At 41.2% G+C, this 18,771-nt stretch overlaps 1 protein-coding gene across 1 annotated transcript in view; it reads left to right on the forward strand.

Moving 5' to 3' along the window:
- Positions 1–7,813: 7,813 nt before the first annotated feature.
- CLRN1 (clarin 1) overlaps positions 7,814–18,771 on the forward strand; it is a 42,657-nt gene continuing 31,699 nt past the window's right edge. The window contains exon 1 of the mRNA XM_005863466.2: positions 7,814–8,079. Coding sequence (XP_005863528.1) covers positions 7,827–8,079 — 253 coding nt within the window. The 5' untranslated portion in view covers positions 7,814–7,826. The remainder of the gene's footprint in view (positions 8,080–18,771) is intronic.

Below are 18,771 nucleotides of genomic sequence, written 5' to 3' on the forward strand. Positions count from 1 at the left end.
GGCTGTTTCTTTGTCTCCCCATGATCTCTCTCCTCCAGGTGTCTGGTTATGTAGTTCTCTCTCTCCTGCGTTGATTTAAAGGCACAAAATAAAACACAACAAGGCACAATGCACAAGGCACTGAACACAAATGTATTCATGATACTAATAACCCCAAATAAAGGTGATCACCAGAGAAAAGAGAATTAGGGGATAAGAAAGAAAGAAGAAGAGAAAAAGAAAAAAAGAAAAAAGAGAAAAAAAGGAATGCAAAAATGAAATTGGGAAAAGGAAAAAAAAGTAAGAGAGAAAAGAAAGAGAATGAAATAGAAGAGGGGAAAATACTACTTATTTGGGGAGAAAACTCCAATAGAACAGCCACTAATCCCAACAAATGCCAGCAACAAATACCTAGAGATGAATGCAAACTACAAACAACAACTAATATCAAGCCAGGCGAGGGAAAACAGAAGCAAAACATAACCAAAAACAAAACAAAAAAACAAAAAGGAAAAGTGAAACAATCTCACAAAGATGCATAAAAAAACCAATATATTCAACAATCAAGCAAACAACAACAAAACTACAGAGAAAAAAAAATTTGAATAGTGAAGAAAGAGAAGAGAGAGGTGTGTGTGGACTTAGAGCAGGGGATTTGAAATTAGGTATATAAGTAGGTTGAAATTTTAACAGGGGGTAAAAAGAAGGAATAGGGAAAATCTAAAGCAGGAATAGGGTAAGAGAAACAGGACAACAAAAGGGAAAAAGTGAGGAAGTGAGTGTTGGCGTAAAGGTAAAGTTGAGATAGAGTAAAATGATGCTAAAGGAAAGATGAAAATAGAATGCAGAACACTAATCCCAAAATAAAGAGAAAATAAAATGACACTTTTTTTAAAAAAGGTAAAATAGTAGTAGTAATAATACTGATTAAAAATAAAAATGTAATAATTAAAAAGGTAAAGTCAAGTGAGGAAAAAAGAAAAAAAATTTAGTTTCTTAAGTAAAAGATGAAAAAAAAAATAAAAATGTGCAGTAGTGAAGATCATTTACTTCCTCTACTGTTCTGTTTGGCACATCTGTTTCCTAGTCAGGACAGTATTGAAGTTCCCTGCGTTCTACTGCTCCTCAGTGTGGTAGGCCACAGTCCTGATTTTCAAGCAGGCCGTACTTTGTTTCTTATGCTCCTTTATTTGTGTTTACACAAGAGTCAATTGTGATTCAACCCCTGGGTGGCAGTGTTTCTGGATTGACTTCCGGGTCTATAGGTCCTCTCTAGCTAGTGTTTAGATTTTGTTTTCCCTGTGGCACTTAATACTGGTTTGGGGGAATGGGCTGCCCCAGAGCTGGTTCTCTGATCTTTATTCCTTGCTCTGATCCCCAGGTTCCACAAAAACAACTTTCCCCTGCAGTTTCTTAGAATGTCCCCAATTGGTGATCCTATGTATTGGGCTTAATAATCAAAAGCAAGGTTTTAAAGAGAAAGAGAGAGAGAGAGAGAGAGAGAGAGAGAGAGAGAGAGAGAAGAGCCAGAGTAAGTGCACAAACTCCGGCGCTGTGGTGCATGTCTGTGCAGTCTTTTTTCCCCTTGGGTCTAAGCAGCCGGCACACTGTTAAAATTTTTAGGCTGCCTTTTTGCGCCCAGTTCAGCTATGGGTTGCTTTTTAGAGTTCCCTTCTGTTAGCAGCCCTGCAGATCCCCTCCCACATTTGCGGATCACACCAGCCCCAGCGGCCGGGGACTTTTCTGGGCACAGACTTCCCTGGATCCTCCAGATCCTGCCATGCGCGTTTCTCTCTCGTGCCCTGACCACAGACCTCACCTTATCCCAGGCGAAATCTGACCTTTCCGCGGGGGTGCAGAGCCACTCCGAATCCACGTGCTCGCGCCGCTTGGGTACCGGTGTTCCCGGGATTTTCAGGCTTCTGACAACATCCACTCTCCCCTTCAAGATGGCACGGTCTCCATGTCAGAGCCGGTCGCTCCGGGAGGGATCCCAGCAGCAGTGGAAGCTGTCTGATCAGGGGAACCCAGTCTGGTACCCCCCACAGTCCCCTGGAGTATAGCTGTCCCTCAACTCACAAACAAACACTCCCCCTGCGACCACACACTCTCCCTTCGTTCTCTCACTCACGCACTACCTTGCAGTCTGCCTTCTTGTTGGCAGCCATTTTTTCTCTCAAAGCTCAATTTTAATCTCTTAATCCACCCAACAGTTCAGTGGAGGAAATGGTTTCTCCGGTTAAAAATAATTTGAAAATCACCTATGGAGCCAGAACCACTCTTTTCTTAAATGAGTAAAATAAATGCCCCCAAAATGAAGGAATTCTTGATTTAATGATGGACTTGGACCCAGAACCTGGATCACATCTTTCTCTCAGTGCTCTCTCCACACCAGACCATGCTGTCTCTTACACAGAGGGAGCAACTCAGGTGAGAATTCCCATGCCTTTGGAGTGGAGCCTTTTTGGGGAAGTTTTAGTTTTTGAATGACTATAAGGAAACTCCAACTTAGTGTGAGAAGAGGCATAAAGACACAGTCCTCAATTATATATACTCTTTTTCTGTATTCTCCCTAGGCACACTTAAGGATTATGTCATCATCCAGAACCTGAAAGGGTCATGGGGGAGGATGGAAAGGCCTAGTTCCATTTTCTTATGTCACCAAATATATTGCTATTAGGATTGTGAGAAGATTTCTGTAGCATACTTGGTGAAAACTTGCTGACATTAATGACTCAAATTCTCAGAGCGACTGCAAGGAAAATGGTGTCATCACTGTCATTCAATACATTTAAGATGAAGTTTCACGGGAAGGCTGTCAGGCACAATGACTGCCAGGCTCTATTATATCACTCCCAGGGGGTGGATCACACACACTACTCTGCAGCTTGTGGGTGGGTGGTATGGAATTTTGAAAAGAAGCTGTACAGAGAGGAGATGAGGTGGGCGCAGGACCCAAGGGGCCGCCTCACAATCAGGAGACACTACCGGTGACATTCATATGATGACTGAAGGTAAATCTCTGATCCAGAGCCTGGTCTTGAATTTTGGATATGCTGGAACCTACCCCTCTCAGGACATTTCAACAAGATCATGCTCTTGGTGCTGAACAAAATTCAGGAAAGTTTGAGCTACAAAGGATAGTGTAAATTTATTAATTTGCAATGAGAATATTCTCCTCTAGTGACTAGACATTCATGTCTCCTTGCACCCCAGCACGAGATCGCTGCCAAGCCCACAAGGCAGCCTGTGAGGAGGGGAAGTGCCCCGGTTCTCAGCCCTGGCTGCACACTGCAATCACCTGAGGCCATACTCTGAAGTCAAACAAATCTAAGTCTCAGGGACTAGGACCCAGACAGCAATAGTTTTAAAATCTCAAGTGATTCCAATGAACAGCCAGGTTAGAGCTGAGAGGTCTTCAGGCCTCATCCTTTCCACACAGGGATCCATGCTCTTGTATGTTATAGACCAATGTGGTTTTGTTTTGTATTTTTAAGTTGGGAACAGATATAGGTTTGACATTTTTTTTAACTTGCCAAGCAATTTAATTAAAAATTAAATTACCATTATTTTATGAAAGAAAAAAATCTTAACAGAAAATATTAGAAAGGACACGATTTCACGATAAAAGATTAACTCACTATGCTGTGTTTCTTTTTCTCACTTTAAACTGATGCAAACTTAAGAACGGGTATCATCTAATTGCTCTCTGCAGTCACAGGGAGGGCTTCTCTTCCTGCACAGCCTAAAGACATTTGGCAAGGTTTTGGTTCATTAAACCACTGTCCTATGCTAACTACCCCCAACCCCCCTTAGCACTCTCATTTCTGTAAAGGTGTTAATATTATTGAGTAAGTTGCAGGTAATTTCTGCTTCCAGGCTTGGAAATGTTGTCTCTTCCCATTACAGAATATGTTGATTTAATTAGAACTCTCCTTGGATATTTTAAATTAAGGTTTCTGGATTGAATGTGGCACATATACCTCCAGATAACTGCTGGTACTCCCTTGTTTTCAGTGTACAATGATGATAATTAGTCTAAATCTAGTGGATAATTAATTGGGAGGCCAAATAACCTGTGATGAGTTGTTTATTCTGTGTCAAGTTACATGCAATAAAGTCTTACTTATATCCTAACCCTAATTTTGAGTTCCCCTTTTGAATCTTGTGTATGCCCCATTCTTTTGAGGCCATGTTTTGTGTTGTCCCCTCCTCCTCTGAAGGGACCTTGGCATTCTTGAATCAGTTCTAACCTTAGCAGTATATCTTTAACAAGACAGCTTGTAGCAAGAGAAGATAGCTGTGCCCCAAAGTCCAAGACTATATCTTAAAATTCCCCTCCAAGCACACACAACCTAGAGATCCATCGATGCTGCCAATGTGTGAAATAAATCTTCATGTATTGACGTCTTCTAAGCTGCGATGCTTCACAATGGATCAAGAGAACAGAAGCTAGCATAAGCATGTGCTTTTGACCAACTGGGGAAATTTTATTTGCAAACATTTCTGTTCTCCAAGCACCCAAGATGTATAACTAACAGAGGGCTACTCTGTCCTTGTTAACTCCCAGTTCAACCCAACCCCGACTGAAGAGCTTGCATCTCCTCAAGGTCATGGGCTGCTTAGAATAGCACATACACTTCAGAATTAAACCTGAATTTGAATTTAGCTCCTCTATTCTCTTGAGCAAGTTGCTTTATCTCTCTGAGCCTCAGTTTCATTATCTTTTTTTTTTCTTCAGTGTTAGAGTTGTCTACATGCTAATCAGTTTCATTATCTTTAAAATGAGATATCATCATCTTGACTACCACCACCATCATCATTTTCATTACCATTTATATGGTAACTATGAGAATTAAATTAGATAATTTAGGTAAAATAGTTAGCAAGGTGGCCAGACATATGAAGTTTTTACCAAAAGTTAAGAACTTTTGTCCTAAATGTTAAGAATTCTTTGTAGGTCAGAGCCTAGCACAATAATGTGGCATACAATAGATATTCAGTAAACACCCCTCCCACCCTCACCCCCCCATATCTGTGTGCAAGAACAGGAATCTCATTGGAAATTGGATTTAAAAGCTGTCACTGAATTCTGAATTTTAGTCTTCAGATCTTGAAAATTTAATCAAACTCACCTGCTACTTAATCTCGCTTATGACTTTGTCTTTTTACTCCCTAACCAATTACCTCTGCTGGGACCCTTGTTTTTCTGTGGCAAATTCTTAGAACCTCCCATCTGACCACAGTCTCTTCTTCTCATGACCATGTGCTTATCTTCTTTACAGATTCTGGTACTTCTCAGACATAATAATACCCCCTTACTATTGTCCTGAAGCAGCCAAATACTTGAAAGAAAAGCATTTAGAAACCTAGGTATTTGTAGCTACATCTCCATATTTTCGTTTGCCAGGAAAAACTTGAATCAAATTTTCCATTGACACATTGGTTCTAAATCATAGATCTGGGAGGAAAAAAAAAAGCTAGGAGGACAAGCCCTGGTGGTTGGTGTAGAGCACTTCATATCCATGCAGGACCCAATTCAAGCCGATATTTTGTCCTGCTACAATGATCATTTTTCAAAATCAGTTAACACCAACCAATAAATAGACACGTCCTTTCCACCTCTGCAAAGATTCCTCTTCTGTTCCACTAAAAATACCCCCCCCCGGTTGGTGTACACTTCATATCCATGCAGGACCCAATTCAAGCCGATATTTTGTCCTGCTACAATGATCATTTTTCAAAATCAGTTAACACCAACCAATAAATAGACACGTCCTTTCCACCTCTGCAAAGATTCCTCTTCTGTTCCACTAAAAATACCCCCCCCCACACACACAAAACCAAACTCACAAAAATAAAAACACACAATACATGAACTTCTCAAGTTGCTGAAAATTTACCATAGGAAACAAGCCTGTTTCTGAAAGTTTCAACTCACCCAATCAGACAAAAGGCTGAAGAAAGGGAGGCATTTATCAAGTTACTCGGAGGACTCCATCTGTTATCTTAGACCTTTGTTACCAAGGGACACAGGAGGAGATACTCAAGGCAGTTTGAAAGAGTTTTATTTTACAGATTCTTAGTCCAAAGATTTCAAATTAGAGAGAAGTAGAAGCAAAAAAGGAGAAAAGACAAGTAAGTGTGCTGAAGAAGCCTTCTATGGCATTCTGCTGACATTTCACCTGGCCGCAGCCCCTGGCGACAAAGCTCCTCTTCAGCTGCGTTCCGTCTGTTCAGCTTCTATAATCAATGCAGTCAAAGGGACAGTCGAGTCGCTTCTCATCACTCACAAGGTCTTATTTTTGAACTTCACCCTCACAAAGTCCACTTCTCATTATGCCAAACCAACAGAAGAAAGTCATTTTTTGCATGGCGGGGGTATTAAGCTTCGTGTGCGCCCTTGGAGTTGTGACAGCCCTGGGGACACCGTTGTGGATCAAAGCCACCTTCCTCTGCAAAACAGGGGCTCTGCTGGTTAACGCCTCGGGGCAGGAGCTGGACAAGTTCATGGGGGAGATGCAGTACGGGCTCTTTCATGGAGAGGGCGTGAGGCAGTGCGGACTAGGAGTGCGGCCCTTTCGGTTCTCATGTAAGTAGCAACTGCATTTTGTTTAATATCTTAGGCACGCTCCTCCAAGGATTGCAGGAAATCATTTTTAAGAGCCTTGTCCTGTCTATTGCAGGACTTTTTATACAGGTATGAACCACTTGAAATACCTAAGACTCTTCTGAGTAATCTCTTCTCCCTAGTTTTTATTTTGTGTTAATTTTATTGATTATTTCATCCCTGCTATTTTTATCATGACAACATATAGTTAATGAATGGCTATAGTGTTAAACTTTTTGCAAAGAAAAATTTTTTTATTGAATATTAATATTTACATAAGAAATTATGGGGTCTTGTTAAAAAGGGAGGGGCTTAGAAATTATTTTCATTTTGTTCTTTAAAAAAGTGTCAGCCAGTGCTGTGGGCTCCTTAATCAAGCCTCGCTGCTTTCTACCCCACTCATGACTTTGTTTCCTGTCCACTCCCCTTTATCCTTGCAAGGTCCTCTCCTGCTCATGAATACTTTTTTAAACCAATTTGGAATCACTTGGCTATAGAAATTTAAAGCAATCAGCTGTACTAACTAGGAGATAAATAGTTGCCTATTTAGTATAGAAAGTTTTCACGTGATTGACTTTCAAATCAAGTAGAGAATGTGAGACAGATTTCCTCTCACAATTTTTGTGAAATGGAAGTGTTATCCTCAATATTTATAACCTGTTTATCTTAAGAAGAGAACTTCTTAAAAATTACCATGTGAATAGGCAACTACTAAAAATACCCCCCCCCACACACACAAAACCAAACTCACAAAAATAAAAACACACAATACATGAACTTCTCAAGTTGCTGAAAATTTACCATAGGAAACAAGCCTGTTTCTGAAAGTTTCAACTCACCCAATCAGACAAAAGGCTGAAGAAAGGGAGGCATTTATCAAGTTACTCGGAGGACTCCATCTGTTATCTTAGACCTTTGTTACCAAGGGACACAGGAGGAGATACTCAAGGCAGTTTGAAAGAGTTTTATTTTACAGATTCTTAGTCCAAAGATTTCAAATTAGAGAGAAGTAGAAGCAAAAAAGGAGAAAAGACAAGTAAGTGTGCTGAAGAAGCCTTCTATGGCATTCTGCTGACATTTCACCTGGCCGCAGCCCCTGGCGACAAAGCTCCTCTTCAGCTGCGTTCCGTCTGTTCAGCTTCTATAATCAATGCAGTCAAAGGGACAGTCGAGTCGCTTCTCATCACTCACAAGGTCTTATTTTTGAACTTCACCCTCACAAAGTCCACTTCTCATTATGCCAAACCAACAGAAGAAAGTCATTTTTTGCATGGCGGGGGTATTAAGCTTCGTGTGCGCCCTTGGAGTTGTGACAGCCCTGGGGACACCGTTGTGGATCAAAGCCACCTTCCTCTGCAAAACAGGGGCTCTGCTGGTTAACGCCTCGGGGCAGGAGCTGGACAAGTTCATGGGGGAGATGCAGTACGGGCTCTTTCATGGAGAGGGCGTGAGGCAGTGCGGACTAGGAGTGCGGCCCTTTCGGTTCTCATGTAAGTAGCAACTGCATTTTGTTTAATATCTTAGGCACGCTCCTCCAAGGATTGCAGGAAATCATTTTTAAGAGCCTTGTCCTGTCTATTGCAGGACTTTTTATACAGGTATGAACCACTTGAAATACCTAAGACTCTTCTGAGTAATCTCTTCTCCCTAGTTTTTATTTTGTGTTAATTTTATTGATTATTTCATCCCTGCTATTTTTATCATGACAACATATAGTTAATGAATGGCTATAGTGTTAAACTTTTTGCAAAGAAAAATTTTTTTATTGAATATTAATATTTACATAAGAAATTATGGGGTCTTGTTAAAAAGGGAGGGGCTTAGAAATTATTTTCATTTTGTTCTTTAAAAAAGTGTCAGCCAGTGCTGTGGGCTCCTTAATCAAGCCTCGCTGCTTTCTACCCCACTCATGACTTTGTTTCCTGTCCACTCCCCTTTATCCTTGCAAGGTCCTCTCCTGCTCATGAATACTTTTTTAAACCAATTTGGAATCACTTGGCTATAGAAATTTAAAGCAATCAGCTGTACTAACTAGGAGATAAATAGTTGCCTATTTAGTATAGAAAGTTTTCACGTGATTGACTTTCAAATCAAGTAGAGAATGTGAGACAGATTTCCTCTCACAATTTTTGTGAAATGGAAGTGTTATCCTCAATATTTATAACCTGTTTATCTTAAGAAGAGAACTTCTTAAAAATTACCATGTGAATAGGCAACTCATTAAATGAAAATTAATAAGAAATCATTTGTTATATCTTTCACAACACACATGTAGAAATTATTATTTCAAAAGGGCTGGTTTGGAACAATCCTATGAAGACACAACCAGTAAATTAGTGCATAAATCACTCCTCAGGAAAGAAGGTTGCCAATGAGGCATTGAGAGTGAATTATTATTTTGTCTGGGTATTTTTTTCACCAGCATAGTTAGAGGCTAGACTAATTGAATTTATTATTAACATGTGCAGTGTCTAATGAAACTTCAGAGCTGATCTATTCATATCTCTGCAACACTCCTTACATCTTCTCAGCAGTCATTGGCCACCAACCTTCCTCTCACATAGCGAGTTCATAAGTGATAGGAATTTTCATAGGGTGCCAGTGATTCCCCAAGGATTAGTCTTCAGCTTTTCAAGACATTACTATACACTAGATTTTATGAAGTGGATACCAACTCTTTTTACTGAATGGCTTCAGCTTATTAAGGTAATGGAGCTGTTAGAGTTGCTTAGCCTTCTTTGAGGGGGCGGGGGAATGGCAGAGAACAAAGCAGAATGCCACATGATTTGCAACGTATTACAAAATAAATAAAAAAAATGAGTGAGGTGATTAACCATGAGTTGCTGGCAGCTTAAAGCAGGAGTAAAGCTTCTCACAGACGACTTTAGACAAAAAGCAGGGAGCATACAATGAGGCTCCTGGAGTCTGCATTTTCTACAGAGAAATGTTTCAAAAACAATGTTTCCTGAATGCTTATTAGACACTAAGCACTATGCACATTTTGTCCCATTTAACCCTCACTCAGCCACATTTCTCTGTGATTCAATGGCAGACAGTTATGGCTGTGTTCTGTGCTTGTCTTGTCTCAGATGAAGTTGGTCCAATCAGGCATCCCTCCCTTTGCTTTCTGTGAGGACTCAGAGCTGGTGGGCTTAAACAATACTCTCCCCTATCTCACAAAGTTGCATTAATCCCTTATTTTCCCCCAGCCTAGTGAAGAAAATTTTATATTTGCTTGTTTGTTCTGTGGTGACAACCCTTTCCATATACTATCCCAGACTCGTTAACACCTCATTCATTTCTGAGGCCCAGTGAAATGTACTTACAGTATAACTTTTTCTGTCTAAGCAGAAAAGTATCCTTTCAATGGAACATGAGAGAAAGTTGGGAAAACTGTAGAATAAATAGATCCAATAGACTCCCTAAAAGGCATAATGCTCATTTAAATAAACACCCTCTCTGAGTGTTAAAAACTTCCTAATCAATGTGCCTCAGGACACACCCAGTGTATACTCTCGGTGCAATAGAGCTTCTTGGTCCACAGCTTCCCATTCAAAATGCCAGCACCCTGTCTAGGGTGTTCCATAACATTCCCTTGAAGGGAAAGAGCTCTCTGATATTCTTCCTGATAGGAAAATATAGCCCTGATCACATAAAAGAATCAGAGCCCAACCCTGTCTTCTCAATAACAGCTTCCTTAGAGCAAAATCCAGGGCCGCCAAAAAGCTCAGAGTGGATGATTCTTTTGTTTCTTCGAATTCAACTTAAATATAGAGTACACCTCATTTCCCAGAACTCCCCTCTTTTTCCTTTTCCCTTTAGAAAGTTATTAAGCAAACATCTGGATTTGCAGAAACTTTCCAGTGTAGCCGGAGTGGAAAAGGTACTCATCAACGTATCAGTAATTTTATGGCCAGTTTTCTTCGTGGTCATGTTATCACCAGTTGATATGCATGTATATTTCAGTTTTGTTGGATTGCTAAATGCTACCTTGTTTACCAAACTTTTCATTTAGATCAGCATTGGCCAACAGAAATGTAATGCAAGCCATAAATACAAGCCACATATGTAATTTCAAATGTTCTAGTAGCCATATTAGAAAAAACAGTAAAAGGAAACAAGTGAAATAAATTTTAACGACATATTTTCTGTAACTCAAGATGTCCAGAATACTGCCAATTTAACTGTTAAAAAAGTAGTGAGCTATTTTACTTTTGTTTGGTGCTAAATCTTGGAAGTGTGGTGTGCATGTTGCACGTACAACACATCTCAACTCAGACCAGCCATAGTTCAAGTGTTCACTAGCCATTTTGATGTGGCTAATAGCTGTCATGCTGGAGAGTGCAAATCTAGATGGAGATTTGCTCTCAATAAATTGGGCATTGATGGTGTCTATATTCTAAATGAATTTTTGCTTGTTTCTCTACAAGGTTATGTGTGTTATTTTTATGTGCAATGTATGTGTAACTTTTAAAACCCAGATATATGATATAACATGAGGATGAAGACTAGGCCAGAAAAATAGTTAGGCAATGTTGTCATTTTTGTTCTTATTATATGGTCCTATTGACTACTCTATCTCTTTTAATTATAACAAGAATATTCCCTGCCAGCATGCACAGCTATGCTGGGAAAACTTCTGCCTCATTTACTCTGGCCAGTTCTCATCCATTTATGGGTCAGTGGTTCATTTTCTAGAGGTCACCAGCACTCATGCCTAACATGCAATTTCATTCATTATAATGAAGAACTGTTTTCCTTTCAAGGCAACACAAGTGGTGGGCTTAATTTTTCCTGATATGTCACCTCTAAATTTTTAATGATGATTTTAAACTCTAAATATGCCATCAAAACAAAAACTGCCAGTTTTGTGTTCAGTGTGTGTGGGTAGGTTTCTGCTTTGGTGGTTTGAAACACTGCAGAGCATTATCAAAATATGATACCCAAGAATCACATGGTATCAATCATTCCTAGATACGCCAATCTGTTCATTGCCAAGAAAGTTCAATGAGCTGGTAAAACATATGGAAACTCTTTTTTTTTGGGGGGGGGGATGTGAAAAATAAAATTTAACCAATCATGTATCACAGCTTGCTACTTCAGTCATACAAAGCATTTTAATTTAATGATTGAAATTTTGTAGAAAGCTTAACAGAGGCTTAGATTTTCATATTTTAAGCAGAGTTTCTTTACCAAATAAGCATATGTTCCAGACTGCAGAGGGAATGTTGAGACTACTTCTATGAGCAAGCAGGTGGCTTCTCAAACATATTTGGGGCAGAAGAGTTGGGATTCTGGATCTCTGCCACTCTGTTGCCATGGTCTCCGCAGTATGACTGCTGTCTCCTGCTAACCTGCCTGCACCCTCCCCATTACCTTGCCAAACCACACAGAGCTACAAAGGTCTTTGATGTACCTTCTTCTAATAATAGTACCTGTCTCTCCTCCCTTCCTTAGTGTGTGGCCTGTGTGGAAGCAGGCTTGTAGGGGTGGAACGGAAGCCTATGGAGTTCACCTGGTAAGACTACCTGGTGGGATGAATGGGGAAAGGAAGCAGCTTGCATCATTTCACCTAGCCTACATGGGCCCTCCTGCCTTTTAGCTCCAGGCCCTAATGTTTAGTCTCACTCACCCATAAAAACAGGCCAGCAGCCCACAGGCATGGCTCAGTGGTTGAGGGTTGACCTAGGAACCAAGAGGTCACAGTTCAATTCCCTGTCGGGGGGTGCATGCCCAGGTTGCAGGCTCAATCCCCAATGTGGGGCATGCAGGAGGCAGCCAATCAATGATTCTCTCTCATCACTGATGTTTCTATCTCTCTTTCCCTCTCCCTTCCTCTCTGAAATCAATAAAAATATATTAAAAAAAACACACACAAAAAACAGTCCAGCAAATGGAGGTTTTGTTTTCCTTCCATTGGAAAAAAAAGTGATTAGTAGAATAGAAGAGAGTATTGTTTAAGAAGCACTAGTGTAAAGTTCAAACTCTCAATGACCTGTATAATGTGGGACTGGCACCCTAGGAAAGGTCCTTCCAGCTTTAAAACTTTATGACCCTTCTAGTCTCTGCCTCACAAAGCCTTTGTTGGCAGACTTTAGCCCATCATTGGAAATGGTGGTTTTGTGCGCCTTTGCTCTTTGGTCCTCAAAGCTAATAGTTCTTAAAGTACTCTGAAATACCTACCACTTGTCAGGACCTAAATGAATTTCATTACCAGTGAATGTTTCTTTCCCCCTTCTTCCCCCCATAGTAACCTTTTACTGTTTGTGTAAAAAATTGCAGGTTAAAAAAGGAGAAAATGGATGAGACGCTTTGGGAAACTAGGGAGATACACTAATTGGTTCCAGAGAGAAGTAGCAGCCACAAACACTCAATTTAGATGGTGCTATTGAGAAAGCAAAAAAGGAAGATCAAAAAATAGCAAGAGGCTGATCTTTTACTACCTCCTTTTTTTTCTTCCTCCATTTTTTTCTAGAAATTCCTCTTCCATCCTCACTGAAAAATCCTTCTTTCCTGAATCTGATGTGTTAAGCTGAAAATGGCAAGAAGTTAGGAATGACCATCCTATATAATAAAAGAGAAACATGTATATTGACCATCCCTCTGCTATGCTCACCAGCCAATCAGGAGTGAGTATGCAAATTAACCCGACAAAGATGGTGGGTTAATTTGCATATGCAGGTGTCATGTGCCCCAGAAGGCGAGGCCGGCCATGCCTAGCCATGCCCGCGGGCTTCCAGGACCTTTGCCGGCGGAGAGCAGAGCAGGAGAGTGGGAGGTTTGGAGGACTTGGCAGAGCAGGAGGCCGGTGGACATAGAGCAGAGCGAGAGAGAGGGCAGCTTGGAAGGCGTGGCTCCCTCTGTCACCTCAGTTTCCTCATCACAGCTGTGGAAACTGACAGCAGAGAGGAGGAAGTTCCATCCCCACAGAATCAGCCAGAATCACCCTTTGGTCAGACAGCTCACAGCGGCCTGACAGCCAGGACTCTCATTCACCTGCATCTCAGACCGTGACAGTAGAGAGGTGGGACTATGTCTAAAGGACAACTGTTGATACAATGTAGCTCTGCAGCCGAAAGATGCCGGCATTATCAACAGAAAATGTCTGAAGAGCAACGTGCGTTTGATCTTGAAAGAAGGCGGCACCTGTGACAGAATGTGGCACCTTATCAGCAAAAATGGAGTACATGAGGATGCAATTCTCAAACATAGTTGTGGTGGAATGACTGTTAGATGTGAATTTTGCCTATCACTAAATTTCTCTGATGAAAAACCATCCAATGGGAAATTTACTCGACAAATCTAGATCTGAAAATGACAATGTGCTGATTGGTAAAATGATAATACTTCCATCATCTTCTGAGGGTAGTCCCAGAAATATGCAGCAGCGATATCAGGATGCTATGGCAATTGTCACGAAGTATGGCAAGCCTGATTTATTCATAACCATGACATGCAACCCCAAATGGGCAGATATTGCAAACAATTTACAATGCTGGCAAAAAGTTGAAAACAGACCTGACTTGGTAGCCAGAGTTTTAAATATTAAGCTGAATGCTCTTTTAAATGATATCTGTAAATTTCATTTATTTGGCAAAGTAATAGCTAAAATTCATGTCATTGAATTTCAGAACCATGGACTGTCTCACGCTCACATATTATTGATATTAGATAGTGAGTCCAAAGTACGTTCCTCTAATTAATTCCCTTTCAATGTGCATGAATTTCATGCACCAGGCCACTGGTCTATAATAATAAAAGTGTAACATGCTAATTAGACCTGATGTGCTTCTGGATGACACTGGGGCTGCAAGGGAAGCCCAAGTCCCGGGTGCCAGAAGGAAGCTGGTGCTGGCAGCTGGGGGAAGGAAGGCCTACTCTTGCACAAATTTCCTGCATGAGGCCTCTAGTTGTGTATAATACTTCAAGAGTATTCTTTCTTCAAAGGAGGAATTAGAGCAGCAATTATCCTTGAATTGGTGAGGAATATGGAGAAAGTGCTTTTGAGGAAAGAAACTTCTGGTTCTCCTTGTATAGTCCAAGAAGAGAACATTTGTTTCTCCCTCCTCCCTAACAACTACCTCCAATATCCTTACCAGAAAACAATTCGACAGAATCAGCCTTGAGAATTGCGTGTGTGCATATATGTGCACACACCTTTTTTCCTTTTAAATTATCCTCCACTTCAAAACACCAGAAGGCAGAGGAAAAGATGGCAGTAGTATGTCCTTGTGTATCAATAATCACTCTAAATGTAAATGGTTGAAGTTACCAATCAAAGGGCACAGAGTGGCTGAATGGTTTTATTACCCTTCACCCTGACAGCCAGTAAAGTTGTGGCCTGTGCTCATCTGAGAAAGGAAGTAGAGGCTGAGCGAGTTGCCTCTGGAACTGCATGGCAGGTCCTAAGTGGGACCTCTGGAACTTGGCCCTGATGTGTGAGCCTTACCTGTTGGAGAATGACTCCAAAATTCTCTTCACAATTTGTTGCTCTGCTTTCTCCTCTAATCTCTGAGGGTGACTCCTCTTCCCCAAGGACTTTCAGACAAACTCCCAAAAAGAATACTTATTTCAGCTGCCCATTTATTTGGTACCTCAGAGGTGCCAAGCATCTTGCATATATTATTTCTAGCCCTTCCATGGAGGTGTTGTGATACTATTCCTCTTAAACAAATGCAGACACTGGAAACTCAGATCACAAAAATTTCCCAGTCACAGAGCTAGTAGGAGCAGACCTGGTACTGAAATTCAGATGCACAGGATAGACTGTGCTAGTCTTCTAACACATTGGCCTCCTTACAATGTGCAAAACGGACACAGAGATGAAGAAAATGTAAGAATAGCCTTCGATTTCACCATCTATTTAAAAGATGATGCTGCGACTTCACAAGCACGAGTTCTCAAATAGCCATGTGATGGCCCTTGGCCTTCAGACCCGGGTTCATTCATTGCCTCTTCTATTCATATTTCCATGGCCCTGATGTCTAAGCCCCATCTTTGACCTTTTTTTTGAAGGTCTGCGACTTCACAAGCACAAGTTCTCAAATAGCCATGTGATGGCCCTTGGCCTTCAGACCCGGGTTCATTCATTGCCTCTTCTATTCATATTTCCATGGCCCTGATGTCTAAGCCCCATCTTTGACCCTTTTTTTGAAGGTAAAATAGCCAAACCAAGCCTGTTTAATAATCTAGGTTGAGCAGGTCACACACTTATTTCTAATCTTTGGGTTTTGTAAGCATATTACCATGATGTTGACTGTTTATGTTGATGGCAGAGGTATCTGACTGCCTATGTGGTGAGCTGACTTAGAATCACTGTCAACCCAAATCTTCATGGTACAATCTTCAAATTAGTTCTTTGACTACAACAATTATTTCATCATAGCAATCCCAAATGGTACAGTCTTTCCTGGGGTGATAGGAGCAGTTTCAAAATACAGGCAGGGACAAAAAGAAAAGCAGACACATCGCATTGTATTCACTTTCAAAATTTCCAAAAACATTCATTAAGAGCTAGTGGAGAATTAGAGCATAAATTAAAATCTCATTTAAAAAACACACACCAAAAACTCATTTTTACTCTCACATATATCAGGAATTTATAAGGTTGAAGGCACTTTTTAAAAAAAACAAACTAATTTACATTAAACAATGACAAACTTGCCTTTCATCTAGCCATGCAGCTGAACACCCAGACTGGTTGTGGTATGACACACTTTTATTGCTGGTGTGATAGACCTAACAGTGAACTGTGTCTGCAGACTAATTCATGCAGGATTCAGATTTCGCTCCTTCCCAGCAAGTTATAAGTATGGCAAAGCCATTCTTGGGAGTTATTTCCCCGACATAATCATACCCTGTGGATTAGGAGCAGTTAAAGGGGTTCTGTTATCAGAGGTACCTATGTGCCAAAGCAGCTGCCGTCCCTAAGCCACCATGGGTGATTAAGACTCACTGATGGGGCTGCCTCCAAAGAGGCTTGAGTCATGTACATGCCTTTCAGCTGAGAGGAATTCAGGGGAGGTACTGAGAAAATTGTATTTTAAATGCCACCAGGTCTCCCCCTTTTAAGTGCTGGGGTCATGGGTTTCATTCTCCCTGACCATGCAGCCACCGGAAGCCTGGCTCTGTACCTGGGTGTGAGGTTAAGGTGATAGTAAAGGAGATGAATGCATTGAGAGGGTGGCAAAGAATGGCTTTCACTGGATTTTCATAATGACTGGCTGCAGATGGGCTGAGGGGAAAGTCACATCAAGAACATTTCTGTAAGAAGAAAGAAATCTTCCTACTTATTCCCTTTCAAGAAAATGAATAGCAGAGCACTAAGGGGCCAAATGCGACTTCTTTTTTTACACACCTTTTATGTGAAGAAGGGCAAGTTGAGAAGGAAAACGGCCTCAAAAGCTACATTATGGCTTTAATCTAGGAAGAACCTTCTGCTCCATTGCTGATATCCTTATCAGAGACTGCCTTCATTCTGAGATGGTGCTACCTGCATTTTACATCTGGCCAGATGGTGCAAAGGGTTCATGAGACCTAACCGTTATATCAGTGGTCCACATCCCTGGCTGCACTTTACAATCACCCACTGAGATCAGGTGGTAGCTAGATGAACCCTAAGGCCAGGCTTGGTGTATGTGTATGTTCGTGTGCATATGTATGTGCATGTGTGTGTGTGTGTGTGTGTGTGTGTGTGTGTGTTTACAGTGGGGGGACTTGAGCCTTGAGCATGATTCTATGCTGAGGGCATAGAGCGCTAGAAGCAAAGGCTGAAGATAGATAGGAAAGTTATGTAATATGTCTAGAAAGCACCCTGTGGAGGTGGAAAAGGGTGGGTCTTAAAGTACAGGTAGAAGGCCACACCTTGGACAAGAGTAAAAAAATTCACTAAGAATGGAGGAAAGGTTGGACATGGACCAAAGAGAAGGTGTGGGTGGATAGCAATGGGAACTGAAAAGCTGAGGGAATTCCCCTGATAGCCTGTGTTTGTTCTGTGAAATGAAAGACTTCAGTTCACTAAAGATTTTTAAGTCTTGCGTAAGCCAGGCATATAAGACTAAGGGAAATGGAGATGGGGGTGGGATATGTACTTAAGAGTGGGGGAAGTTTGGAATATTTGACAAGGGACAGAAAATGAAGACTGGAAAAGGCTTTTCAGAATTGGGGGAACACAGATCAGAGGCTTGAGGAGTCACCCTCTGACCAGGAGAGTGGAGGTGCAAAGGCAGGGGGCCCAGCTCAAAGAATACAGCCCCCAGTAAAGGACTGTGAAGGGTAAACTATAGGGAGCATCCTGGGAACCGGGTTTTCACTCCACGTCATTAACTTATGACTTAGTTCAGTTTCATAGTAGCACACTAGAGTGATGAGAGCATGGCAGCCTTTCTCTGCATGCTGAGCGGCCTATGCAATGTAAATTGCCTTTTCCCTCTCCCACCTGTGACTTGGCACCCTTGCTATTAGGAGAGTGAAGCTAATGATTAGTTTCTTCTAGCTTCTGTTTCTGACGAGATATCTTATCAGAAATCTCTGCTGTCCAGATTTCACAGAGGACGAACTGAGCTATGAACCAAGGTTGAAACAATGGAGTTTAATATGTATTAATAAAATATAATTAATGTTCTTTAAGTTAATATTTACATATAATTTTAGAAAGCACTCTGACCCAAGTAATTCCTTTCCTGAGAATTCATCTATAAAGGTTATCCCCATTCATCATCCACCCCTATAATAAAAAGTAAAAAGGTATGTGCTTGAAGGTGTTCATGGAAGCATTAGCTATAATTCTCAAACTGTAGAAGACAACAGTTTGTCTAATACTAGTTTCATGGAAGGTCATATAGTTACTTAATGATAGTTTTGAAGACAATATTTATAATGTGGAAAATGCTTATATTCTTAGTAAAAAGAACAGAATGTGACCCCAAAACTGCATTTTGATTATAGTAATACTAGAGGCCCGGTGCACAAAAATTTGTGCACTTGGGGGGAAGGGGGGGTTCCTCAGCCCGTCCTGTGCCCTCTCGCAGTCTGGGACCCCTCAGGAGATAATGACCTGCTGGCTTAGGCCTGCTCCTGGGTGGCAGAGGGCAGGCCCAATCCCTAGGTGCAGCCCCTGGTCGGGCTCAGAGCAGGGCCGATTGGGGAGTTGGGGCGCTGCCCCCTGTCATGCACAGAGCAGG

The sequence above is a fragment of the Myotis brandtii genome, unplaced genomic scaffold (genome assembly GCF_000412655.1).
Source record: "Myotis brandtii unplaced genomic scaffold, ASM41265v1 scaffold179, whole genome shotgun sequence".
Lineage (NCBI taxonomy): Eukaryota > Metazoa > Chordata > Mammalia > Chiroptera > Vespertilionidae > Myotis > Myotis brandtii.